We start from the raw sequence: 21,831 nt of genomic DNA on the forward strand, positions 1-21,831 counted from the left end.
GTGCTCTTGTAAGTCAGTACTTTAAATAACTGTATTTTTAAAAATATCTTGCCCAAATAATTAATTTTCTTTTTGCACTTTCAAATCACAAATTAGTAGCTGTGTTAAATACTTAAATATTAATATTTATTCATGAAAAGAAACATAGAAACCAAACAAAACCCTAAAAAAAATAACAAACTCCCCATCCAGCTACATATCTGGGGGATTTGTTATCATTTCATGTAATTTCCCTATTCTTCTCCTAGGCTGGGTGGTTTTAAACCAGCTGAACTATCCTAATTCACTCTGACAGCAGAAGAGATGGTGCTGAGTTACCACATCCAGGAAATGTGCTATTTTCTGAGACAGACTGCAGAATTACTGCCAGGATATTCCTTGGATGCAGCCAAGTCATTCTCGGGACCAAAGCAGTGGAATGAGTGCTACTCACCTGGAAATCCTGTTAGGCACACAGAAAGCCTAAAAGGATTCATTAGGTTGGTTTAAGCTTTGAAAGGCTCTGTGCTTTCAGATTACAAGAGGTGAAGTTGCTGTGTATTCCCACATGAAAGCTGGGAAGCTTTAGCAATGTGTCCCCATATGTAATTAAGAAGCAACTTACATTAGTGATTAATCATTTACTCCTTTATTACGGATTTTCTGCAGCTTCCTTCAAAGCAAACCTGTTCAGAGAAGCACCATCAGAGGTTGGTTGTCCTTGCCCCAGTGAGGTTTCTCCGTTGGGTGAGCACACACTGGCTATGAAGTACTGGTTTGAGTTGCTTTGGCTCATTTTGCTGTGGGTTATCCTCTGGAATAAGTGGCCACAACAAAGGTTGTTAGAGGAGGGAAAGCACATCTCCATCACTGGACTTTGAAATTAATCATTTCATTTTCTTCTCGTGCAGATCCTCTGTGAATGGTGCTTTGAATAAGGCAGAGTATCTACAATCTCCTCAGTGTTATAACTCAGCTCCTTTATTTGAGCTCTGTTGATCTCTTGTTTCTTTTGAAAAGGAAGCTGATACTGGGCAGTCTGTGAGCTGTGTGGTAATGCACAGTACAGAAACATCTTCACATCCATCTTCAAGCAGCAGAGTTAAAATGATCTGTCATTGTAGGGAGATACTCTGTTGTCACAACTGCAGCCATTTTATAATGTAGTAATTTTTCTTTCCAACCCTCAGTAATGATACTCCATTCTTCAGAATATGCTGTCCGAGAATGAGAACAGTCTCAGGATTCGTTACACGATTCCCGTTTATCGAAACTCCTCCATCTGTAATTTTCTTGTACCTTAAAAACAAAACAAAACCAATTGTTAATTGCAAGAGAAAGCTATTTATTATTAAGAATTGAAAGTTCACTTAGGGTTGGTTTGGTTTGTTGTTGGTTTTTCTGGTGGTTTTATTTTTTTGTTGGATCCATAATGGACCCATTATTGTTGGATCCATAATGGAATAAATTTTAATTCTCCTGCTCTTCACTTCCAGTCCAGATGAAGAGTGACTGAAATTACCTTAGGCTCTACTTCTCCAATTGTTTTTGAGAAGTGCAAATACTGTTTTGAGTATGAGCCCAGGTGAGAACTTACCCACTAGGTCCATCTGGAATGGCATTAGCTTTGCGACACAAGTCAAGAACAGTCATGCCAGCTTCAAGCATCAATTCGGCAGAAGTTGCTTGTCTGAAAAGCTCCTGTAACTCCTGGTCAGACATCTCTTCCAGTGCCTCCACACTGCTGTAATACAGAGCCTTGGTGCACCTGGGAGAGCAAAGAGCATTCAAAATACAGAACTGTATTTTGTATCACACTAAGTGCTACTCAACTCATCAGATTTCTTTTGAGAGTCCACAAACTAAAATAATTAAAATACACCCCCATTTTTTCTTGTACCCCACTGCCCTGCACTTTCTTTTTATATTGTCAATGTACTTTTAAGTTTACATGAATAACTACAGTTTTCTCTTTTAACATCTAAGCAACAACTTCACAGATTATTATATAGTCCCTGAAAAGCTATGGATAATTACCACAAAACTAAATCTGAAACTGCTTGATAAATCAAACTTCACCTCTTAGCAGATTCCAGCCCCTCTCTACCATGGACAAGCTTGGTTACTTCTGCAGCCAGTCGTTTCTGAGGGCCCCATTTTTCAGGTTCTTTTGCATGCATTTCCATGATGTGGGCAATCTCTTCAAGAGGAAGGAAGGTGAGTAGTTTCAGGTATCTATGAGCAGGGAAAAAAAAAATACTTTGTCTGTATAGCCATCATTAAGATTTCCTGTTTTGTCATTCAAATGTCATTAACTGCACTGCAGTGATTCTTAGTCTGTTTAAGAAATATGTATTACAGATATTCTGTCCTTTCAAATAACTCCTTAAAACTCACATTTTACTTAACAGTCTGCCTAGGGTCAAGTCTTCAGACATAAGATAATGTCAGATGCTTTTCTGAAGCTTGTATTCCAATCAATAACTTGGTTTTCTCTTGAAACTTTTGCAGGATTTATTGGAATCATATGTCAACTAACAAGGTTTTACATTTATCTTAGCAGTTCCACAATATGCTAATGCAAACTACCACTGCCAGTCTGTGATGATCATGGGACAGAAGTATACCAAGTATCTCAGCAGGAAGATTATTTAGGATAATCAAGAATTTAAAGCATACCTAAGAATACTCTTCACAACAAAGTCCATTTTAATGATCTTTCAGTCCTATGCAGTGTATTAAATGTATCTTTACTGTTATCAAGTCTGAATGCCTGAAATATTTTAGAGTTAAATACCCACATAACCTTCTTTTCAGTCTGAAAGGTACTGGGAATAAGAACATTGATTTGAATTATCAGGGGATAAACCTTTGAGAGAGGTAATTACATTATGAGAAAGGTCACCATATAAAAGGGAAATACCTCAGATTTAACAGTGCTATTAAAGTTTAAAGTGAAACAGATTTAGAGAAGAACATAAAGCAACTTATTAAACAAAATGCACTGTGCTTCACTCCTCTGTCATGCAACTTCTAATCTTCTGATGCATATTTCAGCACATGGAAGTTCCACTATCCTGTATACTTAGGAACCAGTCATGCCTGTTAATTTAATGATTATAATTAAATATATACAGTTGTAATTAACACATACTTCTACATGGGTGTTGCACATATCCAAATGAAACAGTTATAATGAACAGTTATGATTGGGATTTATAAACAATGACAAAAAGCAAGAGGAAGAGAAACTTACTTTTCAACGACATTGTCTTGTTGTCTGACAAAGAACTGATACAGCTCAAATGGAGAAGTCTTCTCCCTGTTTAGCCAAACTGCATTTCCAGCAGTCTTGCCCAGTTTGTCTCCAGTAGTACTGGTAATAAGAGGCACAGTAATTCCAAACACATCTGTTCCTGTCATCCTGAGAAAGAAAAGGATCACTGCATGTTAAAAAAAAAATCCTATCTTGGTAAAGCTGACTAAAATAGAAGCATTCTGCAAAATTCTAGCCTTGGTATAAAGCAGGGGGTGACAGGCAAAAAGATGCCACAACACTGTTCTGTGAGGAGTGCTTTAGGAAAAAACCAGCAACTGAAGTTTTTAAGTTCTTTTGTGTGTATCAGAGACATCTACAGACTTTAAGTTGTTTCACAAACAACAGCATTAGTGAATTCATTGTCCTGGACCTTCTGCTCTGTTAATCAGAGCTGCTTTTGTGGCTTGGACACTGCAGGCCAGCAGAAGGCTTGTCTTGATTTTGTCCAATGCTTCAGAGAATTTCATTTTGGTGCTCGGATTCACTAATACAACCTATCCATTTAAAAAAAAGTCATGTTAACCTGACCAAAACGTCCATCTGTACCAAGCTTATGCTCAAGGCAATTAATTATTCCTCTCAACCACAATTTTGTGTTTGGCCAAATCTCTCGAGGAGTGACTTCTGCAGCTGGTGCTTTAGGGATTGTCAGCACCAAGTCATTGGTGTCAGTGTCAGCAATTGGTGTCAATGTCAGCATGCCTTCACAGAATCCCAGAATCAATTAGGCTGGAAAGGAACTCTTAAAAATCATCGAGTCCAACCTGTGATGGAACATCACCGTGTCATCTAGAGCATGGCACTGCCATGTGCACTGTGTCCCTAACCACTCCCAGGGACAGTGACTCCAGCACCACCCTGCCAGTCCATTCCATTCCATTCCATCGCTGCCCTCCTGAACTGAGGGACCCAGGGCTGGACACAGGGCTGGACACAGGGCTGGACACAGGGCTGGAGGTGCAGCCTCCCCAGTGCCCACTCCAGGAGGACAATCACACCCCTGCCCCAGGCTGCCCATCCCCTGCACACCACCTCCCCGTACTTGGTGACGAGCTCGTAGCCGGACATGATGTTCCCCATCTGGTCGTGGCCGCCCAGCTGGATGCGGCAGCCGTGCTGCCGGTGCAGGTGCAGGAAGTCGTATGCCTGCAGCGCCGGGTACAGGAACTCGGCCAGGCTCATGCCCTCGGCGCTGCGGAGCCGGGCCTGGCAGCTCTGCCGGCTCAGCAGCGTGCCCATGCGGAGCCGCCCGCCCGGCCCGCCCAGGAAGCGCAGCAGCGGCTCCCTGCCGAGCCACCGCGCGTTGTCCAGCAGCGTCTCCCGGCCGAGCCGCCCCGCCGCGGGGTCCCAGAACAGCTCCCGGTGGTTGTGGAAAATCCTCTCCAGCCCGGCGCGCAGCGCCCGCGCCTGAGCGCGCACCCGCCCGGCCGGCAGCGGCTCCCGTGCGCGCTCCCGCCCGCTGGGGTCGCCGAGCCGCGCCGTGGCCCCGCCCACCACGGCGATGACGTCGTGCCCCGCGCGCTGGAAGTGCAGCAGCGCCATGAGGGGCAGCAGGTGCCCCACGTGCAGCGAGTCCGCCGTCGGGTCGAACCCGCAGTAGGCGGCCAGCGGCGGGCGGCCCGCCTCCAGCAGCGCCGGCAGCTGCTCCTCCGCGCTCTGCGCCGGGAACACCTCCTGGAACAGCCCGCGCTCGCACTGCGCCGCCAGCAGCCCCGCCGCGCCCCGCGCCCGCCGCGCCTGCTCGTGGGCCAGGCGGCGGGGCGGCGGGGGCGGCGGGGGCGGCAGGGCCCGGTGCAGGTCCCTCTGCAGGCCCCGGAACAGGCCCCACAGCCCCGCCGCCCGCCCGCCGCGCCGGCACAGCGCGGGCGCCGCCATTGCGCGCGGGGCACGCCGGGAGACGCAGGACGGGGCGTGGCCTGGAGGGGAGGGGCGGGGCCTGGGGGGAGGGGCGTGGCTCCCGCTAGGCCCCGCCCCGGGGTGGAGCCGGGCTGGGATAAACGGAATAAACGGAATAAATGGAATAAACGGGAGCGATGATGTGCTTCTTGGCAGGACACGCCAGCGTTCTGAGCTGACCGAGAGCGGCTTGAACGGCGAGAATGTTGCGGTGCTGTGCGCTGGCAGGTGGTTCTCCTTCGCGGCATTAAAGGAACGGTGTGTGGAGCTCCTCTGCTGGTTTTTTTCCCAGCCTGGTACTCATCTTGGAGTGGATGCTGCTATAATGCATGTAAAATTTAAATAGTCACACACTTTGTTTAGACATGTAGTGTTTTCTTCTTCCTAAAGCTTGCAGGTTAGTATCATTAAACAAATATTTGTTTTTGGCATTTCTGAGAAAATTTTGACTGTTTTGCCACCCTGCCATGCTGTGATGGTCAGATTATTTGTTCTAAGAACCATTCACAAGATTAAGGCAAAGCCAAGGGTGATCTCCCTTGGCTGTATAATGGTAAATCAGTAATTTAACCAGGGAAAGCAGGAAGTGTTCGGGACTAAATCCCATTAGGAGACAGGCTGAGCCTAAGTAGAAGAAATGTGGATGCAATTCGAGATTATTAAGTTGCTTTAGTCTTTCCATTATATATTCTCAATCTTTATGCATGATTGTCTTCTTATAAATCATAAAGCAATTTATTTTAGCCTTGTAAGCAAATGATTTTTGCAGGCATAGTGAAAGGATTTGCACACAAAAAATCCAGAACGGATTCCTTGTTCTCAAGTAGACCTGGACATGATCAGATTCAACCCTTTACACCATTGTGGGATCTAATTCTCAAAGAAAGGTCACATTCCCTATAAATCACAACTCTGTCAATTGACTATCAAACCACCCAGAGGCTTTGGAAACAAATTTCCCAGACGGATTGCTTAACTGGAATAATTTTGAAGTCACTCATTAGTGGCACCTTTGTCTTTTGTGTCCCTCCGGGCAGAGTGCCAGGCTGTGGAGCTGACACATCATGGGTGGAGTGTTTAAATTTCTGCATCATGAGTTTTCACCGACTATTTGATTCATATTCTTCCTTCAGAGAAGCGTCTCGTTCCATTGCAAAGTATTATTGAATGTAACTCAGTTTAAATCTCTCTTTTGATTCATGCCAGCATTTATTCCCTCGTCAGGCAATGCAAGGAATTCCTGAGCTGGAATTCCTTATCCTCCCGGTAAATCCAAGTGATACGTGAATTAGCCACGAGGTGGCAATCCAAGAGCTTGAAATGCTGAATTTTGTTGGTATTCACAGATCACACCGGGTGAGCTTTGGGGTATTAGCTCAGTAAACATATTTTCAGTGTTGCTGCAGTGTGTGACTTTCTTTCTGTGTGTGCTCCACATCTGCATCATTCACTGCATGCAAAAGCCAAGGGAGACTAAGCTGGTTTTCTGGAGCAATTTATGGTTTTCTGAAGCATTTATGTGGCTAACAATTGATATCTGTATTTCAGTGGCTTGGTGATGATGAGAGATGTTAAGTGAGGAACTCGGCTGCTGTTAAAAGCAAAATATCTTAAGGGATGTGCTGGTAGCACACAGCTGTCCCACTGTCAGTTTTGTCCTGGCTTTAACTCCTGACCTTCCTGAAGGCCAGAGAACCCTGAACACCTCCCAGGTGTGGAATTCCCAGAGGTGATTGCTTCATAGCATTAAAATCTGCCTTTTTCATCCAAGTTTCTAGTTCACTTTTCAGCATGGCTGATGCTTATTTTCTGCCTCACAAAAGCATTCCAAGTGTCAGGTGGAAATTGTTAATTTCCAGTCCTTTTCCTCCTTTCCTGTCATTTTCAGGCATTAGGGAAAGCAATGATATCTCTGTACTTTCAAGGACTAGTTTTCCACCCACTGCAATGGAGAAAGTATTTTAAGACATTTTCTATTTTGCCATTAGCTCTCTCAGCAGAAGTCAGTGCTCCAGCTTTTCAGAAGGTGGAGTTCTCTGTTTCCTCATCCAGATAAGACAGACTAAAAAGCTTCTAGCATAAGGAATGAGTTGTGGGCTCGGCAGATGTCTCATATCACTGTGTTTATTTGAACATGGAGAAGTTACAGATGTGCATTTGGGTATTTCACATGAAAGTGCCAACAGCCTGCTACTGTATTCTCCTGACTTGGGAACAGTTTTCCTCAGCATTTTATGGGAAATCTTTCAGTCAGACAATGCATTGTGAAGTGTTGGCAAATATGTCTTTCAAGTGCATGCAAGTTTGGGATTTAGTAAATAAATAGCAACGCAAAGGAGAGGAACGTGGTAGGAAGCTTTGAAAAAAGTAAATAACTTTCGAGAAGGGAACTTCCCTAAGACAGATTTGAGATAAAATTCTGCCTGTGAGTTGGGTGTTCAGGCTGTGGGCACAGCTGCTGGGACCAGCTTGTCTTTCAAATACCACAAAGCTCTTCTGCACAGGCACTGATGGCTCCCCTCAGTTTGGACTCTCTGCTGGACCCTCAGAATCCAAGCTATTCAGCTATTAAGGTTGAAGGTTGGCTGATTTGCCCTCTGCACAGTGCTGACCATGGGATTTAACAGAAATAATGACCTGTGTTTGGCAGGAGCAGATCCACCCCAGCCCACTGCCTTTCCCAAGCATCTCCAACCCTCTCTGCTAGCATCAAACATCCTAGACAGCTGATCAACAAACTGCATCTTCAAAGCTGCTAACAACAGATTTCTCCTAGCAAACATACATGATCCCCAAAGCCTCTTCTCTTTCTGGAGCTTGTTTGCTTGCCCATCTCAGCTTTCCTGCTCAGATCCTGCACAGCCTCAGGCCATGCTCCTGGCAGGGAACATGAAAAAAGCTTTGAAAAGCTGGCTGGTGTTTGAAGAAGTGGAAGTGAGCTTTGGGACATGATTTGTGAGGAACTGGGTGGCTGCTGCTTTTCCCCTGCAGCTTTCTGCAGTTATAATCAGCAGCTTGTGGGGAAATGGTGGATGGAGATCCTGAGGGGAGGGATTTTTCTGGAATAACAAGGAACTGGTTGTACCAGCAGGAGGATAACTCAGCTCAGTGTTGTGTTGATAGGATTGTATTTCTGCCCAGCTAAACTGATCTGTAGTGTTGAATGACCAAGAGAATTCCACACTTTTATTAATATCTTATTTAATTATTTTACTTAAATTTTTAAATTTAATTTTTTAGTTTTTATTTTTTGAATTAAAAAATATTTAAAATACAGTGCTAAAGAGAGAGGCTACACACCACATACTTTTCTTCCAGAAAAACAAATAATGCCACTGCTGTGTCTTCTCTTATTCTGTAGTTTGTTTATCTCATGTATGTCTTGAAATGGATACTGAACATTTGTTGCATTCCTCATTTCTGATTCTGACTAAAGGTGTTTCACCAAAGAGAAGGAACCTGCTGACCACATAAGCAAGACATGAAATGATGTTCCCTGACATGGACAACAATGCCAGTGTTCATTCCAGGTTGGTGGTTATTTTATTATTTTTATTATATATATTTTATATATATATATAAATAGCTGTTGTTGATGTTCACAGATTATCAGCTTGATGGGTTTGTGGTCTGAAAGCTAATAATTCATATTCCTGCTCTGTTCCTGGAAGGGAGAACAGGAATTTGCTCTTTCTCACCAGGAATTGCTGGTCAATGCTCTCAGTTCAGGCTGCTCCTGTCTCGTGTATTGCTGTGTGATATGGGGAATTACAGAGTGGGATTCTGCCTGAGATCTTTCAGGCCTGTGGGATTTTCCCCAACATCTCACAGACTTCTTCAAATACGCGATAAGGCAAGCTGCAAACACTGATAAAAGATAGAGAAAAATGTTCGTTTTTCACAATAGAGGGGAATTACCAACTGGAATCCTTTGCAGATCAACGTTGAGATCAGTGCTGTTTGAAATGCCTATAAACAATGTGGGCAAGCAGTTAGTCAGGGAATGGTTGTTGAGCAGGAGATTTTATCAGCCCCAGAGACATTTCAGGGTACTCTAACCTAATCACATTTAGAGATGTGCTGTGTACTGAGGTGCTTCTCAGGCATCATGGAGTTATCACAGTTAGGGCTGTGTGGAATGCAGGAGGAGGAGAAACTTTAAAAGTGATCTTTCTGCTAGGTTTGCTAGAAAAATCTTAATTTCTAAAGCAGGATTCACTAAGAGAAAAAGAAAAAATTGTTCATTCTGTTAGCAGAAATGCTTTGTTGCAAGACCCAGTTGCAAATGATAGAATTATGAGAATAACATTGGTCTGTGCCCAAATAAATTTGTAGTTTAAATACAAAAGTGCAGCTGGGGTTGTTAACACTGCAAGGACACGCCAGCACCTCTGTGTGACACTGGGAAAAACCCACAGCCCAGAATCTTGACGTTTTAAGAAGCTTTGTGCAAATAGTGGGAAGGGGAAGAGCCTCAGGTGGGAGAGTTTGGCTGCAAAAATGAAGGTGTTGTGTCACCATGACATGTGACAAGCAGAAGCAGGACAGGCCCAGGAGCCCAAAACAGTCTGGTTATAGCAGGAATTAATTTATCTGTGGCATGTACAATTTCCACTGTGTTTATAATGGGTTTCCTTTGTGCTCAGCAGCTCGGTTGTTGTTTGGTTGTTTAATTTTACCTGATCTCCTGCACTGTGATGGGTGATTAATCTTCACCAGGCATGTTGTTAAGCAGTTCCTACACAGTATGAATTCAAAAGGCTGCACTTCCCCTTCCCCCTCAATGGCCTGGGCACATATTACATTGCATTTCTAATTGCAGACGTTAGGGTGAATTATGGGCCATTACTGAAAATAAATTCTTCTTTGATGTCAGTTCAGCATATGAATGGCCAGTTGTAATTATAGCAAGTTAAAACAGAACTCGGTGCTATTGTGCCTAGTCCAAAATAATTCTGTGGGTTTTTTAAAATAGAATCAAATCAGCAATTTTCCATTGTTTATCAGCTCAACGCAGCCATGATGAAAGAATTATTTCCTTTGTAGATCTGAGCTAAAAACGCCAATGGCCTGTGAATGGCATTGACAGAGGCAGAGGGAAGGTGATCCTTTCTAGTTTAACATCTCCAATTTCCACTTCCCCTCGAAAGGACCAACCACTGCTGCTTCCCTGCACTGCTGCTTCGGTTCATTTCATTTTTATCCATGTGCTGAGCTCCCAATAAATGTGCTTTTTTCTCCCAGAAAGCACTATCTCAGTGCCCTGGGGAGTAACATCACCAGAGCTGAGCACCATTTGGGGCTGGGGGGGAGAGGGAGGACACACATGACTCTGTTCTCTAGCCTTTAAAGCCCCCTGGATGCTCCTGGTGGATAAATCAGGATAAATCCTGATCCTCTGCCATGCTGGAATGCACAGACATCCTGCTGGAGCACATCAGCCCTCTGCATTTAACACAAACTTTAACTTCCAGGGCTTTGGTTATTTAATCTGCAGCTAGCAAGCATTTGGTGCTTTGGAATTTGTTATCAGCTGTGTTTCCAAGGCTTTCTGGAGTTCTCTCCAAGTCTCTTCAGCATTTGTAGTTCTGCTGTTGGGCTGCCTGTTTTACCAGAGTGTGAGTTATCTTTTTTTTTGTTGTTGTTGTTTAATTATTGGCAGTAAATACACTTCAGGAGTGAAATATGTTTTGTCAGGAGAAATCTGGAAGTGCTTTCTCAGGAGGAAAATAATTAGAAAGGTTAATGCAATCCACTCTGTATAAGACTTCAAACTCATTTGCTTGGAGATGTGAAGCAGATGCTTTGTTCACAAAACTACATTAAATTAGCCCTGGGGGGTGTCCTGTTACTGCTTCTCAAGTACAGCAAGAAAGGCAAATTAAATAGATATCAATTTGAAATATTGATGATAAAGTTTGCTTCCAAAGTGTGTGCAGTGCCCCTGCAAACACTGCCTTTTTACTGCCTGCTTGCTTTCACACAGAGAATTCACCCTTGAGGGAGTGAAAATCGGAATTTTAGGGGTTTTTGTATTAAAATGATAGATCTCTGGCTAGGAATGTGATTTTAACAGGGTGGCAGAATCAGCCCTGAAAACCCTGACCTGCCAGCCAGGTCCTTGCCATCCCTGGGGAGGAAATCTGGGAATTTGCTATCACATTTGGGCAGCTTCTCTCAAATTCCCTCTGGCACAGTGAGAGTAACACAACTCACATCCATGAATCACTCAACAGCTGCTTGTGCCTTTCTGGCTACAATTTTGGCTGTGATTTCAACAGAATTCCTTGCAGGATGTTGTCACCCAGACGTTTCAACCAGAAGAGTCAGAGGCTAACCCTCAGTGGCAATAACTTTCTGATTAAGTGTTTCAAAGAGAGATCAATCTGTTGTTGGGCTGCATATAAAACCAGGCAGCTCCAGAAGCTTTGGTTGTGTGCAGATCATGTTTCCTCCTGTAATCCAGCTAGGAAATAGATTTTACAGCACGAAAATGTTGTTCAGGTAATGGTGTGAGTGTTCTTTGAACCTGCTGTGACCCCCTGGCACTGCTGATGTGGCTGAACTGCTGAAGAGAGGCATAAAAACTGAATTAAATGGGAAATTTAAGTTCTGTGAATTTCCTCCCTTTGAGATTAGGGGTTCCATCAGTCTTTTCAGTCACAATGGGTTTGTTATCTCTGCAAATCATTTTTCACTACTGGAATCACAGCCGTCCCTCTGCTGGGATTTAGGGAGAAATTTGCAAGGAACAGAGGTAACTTTGGGGTTAAGATAAGAGGAGTTGTTTCTCAAGAAAGCACTTGAGAGGAATTAAAGCTGCTTAATGTGTTTCTTGATCATTGCTTGAGCCAAGAGCTCATATATTCTCTCAGGCCGATGGGACAGCAGTATAAAACTTCTGCATTTTATTATCTTGTTCTATAAGTTCCAATTTATTACTTCCCCTTTGTCTGGCTAAACCCAAAGATAGATGATCTAGGTAAAGCTACTTGGCAAAACCACAGAAATGCAGTTCTGTCTGAGGCACAACTGCAGATTTGTGAATGGAATGTGAGGTTTTCATTTTAGCACTTTGCTCCTTCCCACCTCTCCTGCCTGGATGATCCCCATGAGTGTTATTTATCCCTGGAGCACCAAAAATCCATTCCCTCAGGATTGCTGGGGAAGGGCTCAGCCTCAAGATCTCCTTTCTCAGCTGGGGAGTGCAGCTCCCTACTCAGCCTTCCTGCCTACTTTTTTTCTCCTTTTTTTATTTTTTTTTTTTTACTGCATTCCTATTGTCTGAAACGTGATTTATTTCTCCTCAGTCTCTGCAGCCGTTCCAGCACTCGTGCTGGCAGTGCTGCCCTTCCCAGGAACTCTTTGCTGCCCCTTTTCCACAGCTTGAGCCCAAGACAATTCATCTGTGTTGATTTCCCAATATAAGGTGACTACAAAGAGACTAAAATCATACCTTTAACAGCCCAGCTCCTGACATGCACGAAGGAGTTTGAATTTAATCTGCTTTTACTCCCTCAGCAGTAATATTTCAATTAGAATAGAGTGACTGGGTCAAAAGTGTCTTTTTCTGGCTGAATTCCTCCCTCCTGTCATCTGTGCATGTTTCTTTTGCAGGAACAAGAGCAAATTCCAGCAGCAGCAGCATCTCTGGCCCCAGAAACTTTCTCTGTTTCCCCACGGAGTCTCAGCTGCTGAACACAATCCAACAGGTCTGCATGGAGGAATTTCATGAAAAAGAATACTAGTATGCAGCTAAAAGTGCATTTACCCCAATAGGCTTTTTCTTTTCTTTTTTAATGCTTCTTTTCACAGCTGGAATAGGAGTATTTGCACATGAAACTGCAGACAATAACTCCTAACTTTTCATGGGTATACATTGATTTTGCTCTCATAATTCTCCTTGTTTTACTTGGATGCTTTCCTATCGGGATCAGGGGCCCTGCAAGGTTCCAAAATAATGCTCTTACCTTGTTTTGTGGTGCCTGTTGGGTTTGATTTCCTAAATCTGTTACGAGTTACACCCACACCCTAAATGCTTTTAATAGGTTAATAATTTAATTCCATTCTGTCAAGGCTAAGCTTGATGGCAAAATGCTCTTGGCTCCAGGTTATATTAACTGAATGTTCTTTATGTCGCAAAGTCTCCTCTTGCAAAATTCCTGGAAAAGGGATGAATGTGTTGGTGATTAGGAAAGCACAGCAGTCCTCTTTTAGGATTTACAGGAAAGGGTGGGGTTATTAGAACTTTGTTAACCAGGAGGATTTAATGAGAAGCACAGAATGGTTTGGGTTGGAAAGGACATTTCAAGGGCCATCCAGTCCAATCCCACTGCAATAATCAGAGATATCTTATATATAACTAGATATATATATATATCTAGATATATATCTAGATATATATAACTAGATCAGATTGCTGAGCCCCATGCAACCTGGCCTCTGATATTTCCTGGGATGAGGCATGAGAAGGAGGCTGTTAGCTCTGGAAATTCACTCTTCAGCAGCACAGGAATTCTGATTTTTGGCTCCCAGAAATGTTATGTAATTCCTTGATGAAAAAGGTTCACTGGACAGGAGCTGGACTGCCTGATCCTTCTAACCAGTGCTCTGGAATTGTGTGGTCCTGGTTTTGTTACCTTTTGCTCAATATTTGTGAAAAAGGAATTAGCTGCTCCTAGGGGTGCAGTTTACACATTCTACAATATGTTTTACCAAACCCTAACAGCTGCAAAATAGAAATTATATTAGATTAGAGATTCATTTATTTTCCATCAAATCTGCTTTGTTTCATCTATCTGCTTTATCCTAGCAAGATTTTTCATGTAGGAATTTTCATCCTCCTAAACCACTTTTGGTTTAAGTTGGAAATTATCTTGGGCATTTGACTTGGCCAATTCTGATGCTGTGTAAGGTTAACAAGAAAGCAGTTCAGCCACTGAAATTAGCAGAGTTCAAACCCCTCTGCATGGCTTTTTTAGCTGGACATGCCACAGGCCTTGCTGGAATAATTTATCCTGTTGTCCTTTGTAGTTTAGAAATGGAAGAAAATACAGAGCACGGGTGACATGGAAATAATGAGGAATAATTTTATTAGAATAAACACGAGGTGAGCGTTCCCTGGGAAAGGAAGGACATTAATTTAAGGAGAAATCTGAGCAGATCTCACTGTCTGCAAGCTAATTTCTGCAGAGCTATAAAACTCCAGAGCTGAAATACCAAATGTTATGCTCTGTCTGAAAATCTGCTTGTTCTAATTAAGCTGTCTTCTTCCACTCCTGCCAAGCCAGAAATGCAGTTTTCCTGAATGCTTAGAAGGTGGTTTTAGTATTGTCATTAAAGGAAATACATTTGCACAAAGCTGCAATAAATTCTGAGTATGAACTGACAGTTTGCAGTCAGGATCTTCAAACAGTTCTTAAAAAGTTGTTGGGTTCTGTCCTCCCTGGCAGGCAAACCCTCCTGGGCTTTGCTTGTATGCTTTTTTCTGATTCTGGCAGAAGTGTCTGGGGAGATTCTGCTTTTCTGGATGATTATTATTTACATTATGAGAAGGGCACTCTGAAATGCAAAGGGATTGTTTCTAACTAGGGGTTCTTTACCTAAACTGGGCTAGAAAAACCAGCTGAACTGAGCTGTTCCTCATTCTCCTTTGCAATGAGGGAGAAGCAGAGTGTCACAGAGCAGAAAAGCCTAGCAAAGTGAGGGCATTGCTGCCCTTGTAAAATCCTTGCTCACTTCTGTTATTTTGGCTAACTAAAAAAGCATTCTGGGAATGACTCAGCTAAACTAGAGGGGAAAAACAATTACATAATTTTAAAATAATGATTAGAACCAATAAGTGCTCACACTGCTGTGGTTGGCCACACCTGATGTTCCTATCTGCTCTGTGGTGTTGATTTAGGACATTAGTTGTGCCTCACAAGGATGGAAACTCACAACAAACTAACAGTTTGAAAACCCTAAATTATTGCAACAAAGGGTCTTACTGCTTTTCTGCATTTACATCCTTTTAGGCACAGGGTGAATTTGCAGACAGCTGTTAGATAAATCCCTGCTGCTGTTGCCCATGCTGAGAGCATTTAAAATTAATACTGTAAATATGGCATGTTCTCACTTTCCTACAGTTAACTTTTGGCACAGGGCCTCATTTTGTGGTCCTAAATGCACTGCAGCCATGCTTTCATGGCAATAATCAACATGCAGCAGCAGCTTCTGTCTCAACTTGGCACCTGAATGGTTCTTCCAGGATTGTGGGGCTGAGCTGCCAAATAAATTCTCGGTGTTATCTCTGCATCTGGCTCTCTCTTGGCATGGGATGGGTCTGTGCAGAGGGAAACGAGGTTACAACTTCAGCAGAATGCTGAAAAGTGGGAAATGAAAGCCCCCAGCCAAAAGGAACTCGTAATTGGTGTGTCACTTTGAAGTGAGAGAATGGCTCAGGCAGGTTCAGTGCTCTGCCTGGGCTGCAGAACTCTTGTAATTATCCCGTGTGGGTTTTAATACTTCTGAGAAGACACCAAAAAAAAAAAGTGCACTGATTTTTGGAGCTGCACTCTGCTGCCAACATGCAGCTGGTGGCAGCTGAGGGCATCTGAGCATTTCAGCCAGATGAAATTGTTGTGAGACTAAGGCAGGGCCAGAAATTGCTGTTGCCAGCACAGGATGAGCTACTTGTAAAATAATGTGACTTCTTGTGGACATGGACATTAGACTGTCATTGAGAGTGGAATTTAATTTAATTTCGAGATCAGACTCTTTCTCTCTGTTCCCATGCAGAGCATCTGCTGGAAACATGAGAGGACAGACTAAAAAATGTAATTTTACTGCAGCTCCTTAACTTTCAATGTTCAGAGCTTTTTTCCTCCTAATTCCCAAGGACATTTTTATTATAACCCTTGCACATAAATTGGTACAGATACACTCAAACACACAGATGTATTGAGGGAGACACTGGAATTTGGTGTGCTTGAATAGATTTCACACCTTTCTAGAAACAGTCCAGGTGATAGCAAAGCTCTCTTGGCAAAAGAATTGCCTTGAGGTATCATACTTGCATGAGGAAGCTCCTAAAATAAATCTGCGTGGGAGCTGCTGAATGTATTTAATCTACATTTGTCTGTCAGAAACAATAAATCTCAAAAGAAAAAAAAAATCTTGCTAAGTTGATAGTTATTTAATCTTGGAGGTGAAGTAACACCCAACCCACAGCTGAACCTGCTGTGCATTTTGCAGCCCAAATCTTTGTGAATGCTGCTAGCTCTGCTCAGAGCATTCAAGCTTTTTGATATCTGGTTTGTTCAACAGCTATCAAAAGCAATTCACCAGGAAACAACAAAAGGAAGCACTTGGTCTGAAGCAGGTGCTGTCAATTCATGTCATTGTAAATAATCAAGGCTCCCCAAAAAACAAGCCAGGCTGGTGCTTGGTGCTTCTGCTGGTTGCCACCTTTGACATGCAGCAAATCATCATTTCACACACTCGTGGGGAAAATTCCCCTTGGGGCAAAAATAATCCTTGCAGTGAGAATTCTCCAAGCATCAAAAAGCAGCAGCAGCAACACCAAACTACCACATCACTGCTTTGCTGAGGAAGTGGCGAGGATTGTCCCTGGAAAATAATTTCAGATGGGTATTTGAAGGAATGGAGCTTTGTCCCTGTGTGTTTGGGATGGAGGAGGTGAGCTTAATTCAGCTCTTCTGATTCCTGAATTCCTGAAACAGAAAAATGCTTGTTCTGAAGTTCATCAGAGATTCTTCCATTGATCTGACAGGTGAGCAACAATCAACAGAATACCTCTGGGTGTGGGAATGCAGTCAACTCCTGGAGAACAGGTCAAACTTGTTGGGCTTTTCCTGCAGTACATTCTGAACCACAGCATTTATAGAGAGAGGTTTGAGCACGGAGTTCAGGCTGTTATTTCCTCTTATTTTTGTATTTTGTAAGCAGAGGCTTAGCTGTGCAATATTAAAGGGAAGTTCTGTGCCCAAGTGGCATTATAGGACTCTTTTTCTTAAAGTGCTTTCGTGATTTAGGAATAAAACTTCGGATTTTTATATGTAACTGGTGATGGCAACTAGGCTTCTTAAGGCTTCAAACCTCCTGAAAGGAAAAATCTAGGCTGAAGTTTTCCCTTAACAAGGTTTTTGATGGTTCCTAAACCACTTAATTCTTCTCACTCAATGTCCTGTATCTGGACTCAGTGCTGGGGCTCTCAGGTTTGTAAGGACAGTTCTAACTCCTTTATTAGCAATTATTGCTGATTAATTTATCTATTTTTCATGGAGCTAAAACTGAGTCAATCCAGCATCATTGCTGAGATGTGGGGCTTTTAGCAGAGACTCCTTAAATTTTGTATCAGCTAAGAAGGGATCAAACCAACATCTTGTTCTGCTGTCCCTGGCCAAAGCCAGTGAATGCTGATGTTATTTGGAACTAAAGCTGCTCTGTCTGCTGGGCAGTTTGAATTCCCAGCTAGGGATGAGTTTGCCTTCAGGGGGGAAATATTTCCCAGTCTCCAGTTAAAATTACCTCAATGATTATTTTTTTTCTGTCCTATTCTCTGGCAATGTCTACAATGTCCTACAAAATTATCTGTGTTATTTAAGAGTTTCTGCTTAAAGAATTCCATGAACTATGGCTGAACTGGGTTGTGGTTCAGACACCAGACAAGAGGACCTGGGGTCAGTGCCTTGCTCAGCCAAAGTTCCTTGTTCTTTTGGCACTGCTCATGATGTTTAAATTCAAGGTTTTCAGGCTCCTCTCAGGAAAAAAGCAATGGGAATGTTCAGTTTCTCAAGCCCAAAACTCTGGTGAGGATGATTTTAACTATTTTTCAGATCTCCAGTGTTCAGTGTGATCTCATGGTGATGTTTACTGGCAAACAGCAATTCAAGAGAGGTGAGAACAGCAAATTTGGGTGGTTGGACAAGTCAACAATACAGGACAGAGACAAGAAATTATCTGCAGGAGCACCCTGGTGCCAACAGAAGCATCCTGCTGCAGAAAAGTCTAAATCTCCTTCCCCAGATTTAATTTAAAAATGGATTTCCCCTTTCGAAGGAAGGGCTAAAGGCTTGAAAATACATTTGCTGCATCCCAGCCGAGTAAGTTCACTAATAACAAAAAAAACACAGACAGATTTTTTGCATTAGAGAAAGCACTTTATTATTTCTCTGCTTTGTTTTCTTTGGAGTCCTGCTGAACTGTTTTTGATTGCACACAAGTGGGAGATCAGTTGGAATAAGGTGTGTCTCATGTTTCTCCTGCTGCTGCCAGCTCTGAGATATTTCTTTTTAAAAGGCACTATCATGGACTCATTTAGGTTGAAAAAGACCTTTAAAATCAATAGAAACAACCCCAAAACTTTGCATTTCATTTTTAAGGCCATCTGACTGAGAGGTACACATGTATTTAAAAGTACCCAGCACTGTTGTTTTGTTTTTTAAATGAACAAAAATAAATGTATGAGTGCTTCTAAAAGCTCCCTTCCTGATCTTTTAGACTACAATTCTTCATTTCTATGCTACTCTGTATTCAGGTTTACTCTTCATATATTAATTTTGCTTCCCACTTCATTTTGGGCAGTAAAACTTGTCCAGTTTCCCTGGTATTTATTGAATTCATTCAGAATTACTTGGGTTAACAAGTTAGAAGCAAAAGTTGGATTTTAATTGTCTGTTTTCCATGCCATTTGAAAAAAGTTATAAAAACAATTTCCTCCACATGCAGTGCTGTAAGTTCCCTTTCCCCGTGTTGTTTTTGGACCTGCAGTATTTTGAATATGACATCTTACAGAAAAATAATAGTATTTTTACAGCCTCCTACTGGAGTGCATTTGATGGGAGTTATTCAGGGCAGTTCAGCTGGAGGGTACAGGATGGGCTGTGTTTGGGCAGCAGGGCTTGTGCTTGATGACAAAATAAAATATTCATTGCCACAAAGGGAGCTCATCTCCCTTCATTTCACAAGAATAATCCCAGATCCCATCAGCTGATAACCCAATATTTATTTAATAATTTCATACTGGTTTAATGGACAATCTAACCCCTGTTTTGTTGGTTTTTTTTTTGTTTTTTTTTCTGTTGTTCCTTTTTTTTTTTTGGTTCTTTATGGGGTTTTTTTGGTTTTTGGTTTTTTTTTTTGAAGAAAATCTGACTTATTAAATAGAGCAGATAAGGTTTTTTAGTGCTTCTTGACCCCCTCTGGGTATCACACCATGCAAACAGCCTCCAGGTGGTTAGGATTTTTTCCCCCTCCTGTTCCCTATTCCCCCATGTGCAGACATATTTCTAAAATTCTCCCATTGCATGGAATTGCTGTGGGGAGGATGAGCATTTCAAGAAAGAGAAAATATACAGCAAGATCAGGTGAATTCCTTAATCAGCACAGAGCTCAGCCTCTTGCGTGTCTTTTACTTCAAAAATAAAGGTAAGATTCCCCTTCAAAAATAAAGGTAAGTTTCCACTTTCTTTACTGTAGATAGATTATCAACAGCATTGTTTGGAAATGGCAATTTGATTAAAATAATCACTGCATCACCCACCAATAATTTCTCCACCAACTAGCACAGGATGTTGGGTTTAAGTTCAGCCCAAAGTGTGTCAAACACAGAGCCTTAAACCCAGTGGTTCTGAATAAAATCCTTTTGGGACACAGCTGTAAAATGCAACAGCAATGTGAGGAAGGAGGAGAGGAGAAAGGGATGATAAAATCTATGAAAAATCAATTTTGCTGTTCTTGCTGATGAAATCTCGCAGGAAAGAGGCTAAAAACCCAGTGAGCCCATGAAAACAAGCAATACAAAAATAGTAATTTTAACTTCATCGGTGCTTTTATAATGCAGGTGGTGAAACAGCTCCTTGTGCACACTGCTGGAGTTTGGAGATTCGCATTTAGCTCGTGAGAAGAAACAAAAGGCTGAAAAACCACTCAGTCCTGAGAAGTGCACTTGATACTTATCCACTGTAGAAAACTTTTGGTATAAAACAGTTTGGAAAGAATTCGCTGCCAGCCAGCATTTCCAACTCCTCTGCAGAGATCCAAGCAGTCATGGGGTAAACCTGGATGGAACTTCATCCCAGACATCCTGCAGAATCCACCTTTGGTGATTTATATTGATATATACAGTGACAACAAGGTGAGTAGGATGAACAACTCAGCAAAAGCTACTCTCTGGCCACTCAAGTCTTTCTAGAAAAATCAACCTCTTTTTTTTTGTTTTTCTGAGATATTTTCAGGTTCCTGATGGCAACACCAACAGCGTGAGGATGATTCCATCAAGTCCTGTGGGATTTCTGCCTTCCAGAGTTGTGTTTTCCATGGGGTTGTGCTCTGATTCAATCTCTCAGGGAGTTATAGGCTCTCGTGGTCCTGCTGTTGATGAAATCTGCCTTCTTAAAGTCAGCCTGTGGAAGGAAAGAAACAACAATTGGTGATTTTCAGGGCTGGTTCTGCAAGGGGAGGGTGTGTGAGAGCTGAGCCTGGAGCTGTGGTGGGGTTTGGGCAAAACCCTGTGTGAAGAGCAGGCAGAGCTCCTTCAGGCTGAGATAAATAGGTTTATCTCAGAATAATATAAATTAATAAATAAATAGGTTTATCTCAGAACAGGTTTATCTCAAAATAATTGGGATTGCTTCACTCTGTCCACTGACTGCACCAGGAGCTGTTCTAGTCCAGCTCTGCAGACTCCTCAGTGACTAATTAATAACAGATTAACAAAGAACTTGGGCAATGCCAAAATTTTATCAGGATTTTATCCATTGTATTTGATCAAGCGATTTCTGTGGCTTTTCAGGCTCATGTTTCAAAAATGCCTAGGCATTAGATGGTCTGAAGTTTGCAGTGCCATAACTGGTGTCTCTAGGGGACCCAATTTGCTCTGGGACAGCAAATAATCAGCATTTTTGAGAAATTAGGCATTCCTGAACTACTCCAGAAAATTCATGCCATCAGGGATATTGCTGTACTGTAAAGTCAGGAATGCAGTTGTAAAAAAACCCCAGAGACAACAAAATCTGGTTAAGAATTTATATGGTACAATACCCTTGTTCTTGAGCAAGGATTTCTGGTTTGTGGGGCAGAACTGCTGAGTGTGATGCAACACTGTTAAAGGTTGCTGTGCTAAGAATCTTTTTTAGAGCAAATTTCAACCAAAAAAAAAAATCTACAAAGATAAACAGCTGGATAATGAACTCTAATAAATTAAATTATTTATTAACAGCAATTGTTATTAATAATTACGATTTATTAACAACATTGAATTATTTATTATTAAAGAAATGCTTTGTCCCTATAATACAATCCCTGTGCCTGCTCCAGGCTTGAGAACCTGCAATACTTCTAGGTTACAGGGAATTTGAAGTGACAAATTCTGAGCAGCAAACAAACAAGGACTGAAACCAGTTTGCAGTGCAGGGGGAAGGTAGGTAGGTAGGTAGGTGTGTTGAAAAAACAGTCACAGAGCTTAAAAAAACCAAAAAGAAACAAACTGGTTTGTGGCAGACTCCTGCTGATCATTTCTGTTTGATTTGACTGAGGCAGTAAATGTTTGCTAACACCTTTCCCAGGCCATAGGGTTTTTTTCTGACTTGAACACACCTGGGCCAGCTGGCCATGCAAACAAGGAGAACAGATCT

The 21,831-nt window shown here is 42.3% G+C and overlaps 2 protein-coding genes and 1 long non-coding RNA gene across 3 annotated transcripts in view; 1 reads left to right on the forward strand and 2 right to left on the reverse strand.

Annotated features, from left to right (window-relative positions):
* Positions 1–605: 605 nt before the first annotated feature.
* YARS2 (tyrosyl-tRNA synthetase 2) lies at positions 606–5,201 on the reverse strand. The gene is made up of 5 exons (XM_085049495.1): positions 4,341–5,201; positions 3,236–3,403; positions 2,059–2,214; positions 1,577–1,747; positions 606–1,278 (listed from the first exon to the last, which is right to left on the reverse strand). The coding sequence occupies exons 1-5, from the start codon at positions 5,171–5,173 to the stop codon at positions 1,119–1,121; spliced, it is 1,488 nt and encodes a 495-aa protein (XP_084905621.1). The 5' UTR covers positions 5,174–5,201; the 3' UTR covers positions 606–1,118.
* Positions 5,202–6,842: 1,641 nt separating this feature from the next.
* Positions 6,843–12,617, forward strand: LOC146442783 (uncharacterized). The gene is made up of 3 exons (XR_014849460.1): positions 6,843–6,923; positions 8,631–8,724; positions 12,514–12,617. It is a non-coding gene; the product is annotated as an uncharacterized LOC146442783 (long non-coding RNA).
* Positions 12,618–19,568: 6,951 nt separating this feature from the next.
* The window catches only part of PKP2 (plakophilin 2), a 28,611-nt gene continuing 26,348 nt past the window's right edge, over positions 19,569–21,831 (reverse strand). The window contains exon 13 of the mRNA XM_085049496.1: positions 19,569–20,601. Within this exon, the coding sequence (XP_084905622.1) occupies positions 20,533–20,601 (69 nt within the window). The 3' untranslated portion in view covers positions 19,569–20,532. The remainder of the gene's footprint in view (positions 20,602–21,831) is intronic.

This window comes from Lichenostomus cassidix, chromosome 1Ab, assembly GCF_008360975.1.
Source record: "Lichenostomus cassidix isolate B80296 chromosome 1Ab, HeHo_3.0, whole genome shotgun sequence".
NCBI lineage: Eukaryota > Metazoa > Chordata > Aves > Passeriformes > Meliphagidae > Lichenostomus > Lichenostomus cassidix.

Excerpts from the sequence above, each read along its gene's own strand:
- YARS2 (XM_085049495.1), bottom strand. The coding sequence starts at position 5,173 with ATGGCGGCGCCCGCGCTGTGCCGGCGCGGCGGGCGGGCGGCGGGGCTG. Across the intron at positions 3,404-4,340 it reads GGCTACGAGCTCGTCACCAA|GATGACAGGAACAGATGTGT; the intron begins GTACGGGGAGGT and ends TTTCTTTCTCAG. Across the intron at positions 2,215-3,235 it reads CAAGACAATGTCGTTGAAAA|ATACCTGAAACTACTCACCT; the intron begins GTAAGTTTCTCT and ends CCCTGCTCATAG.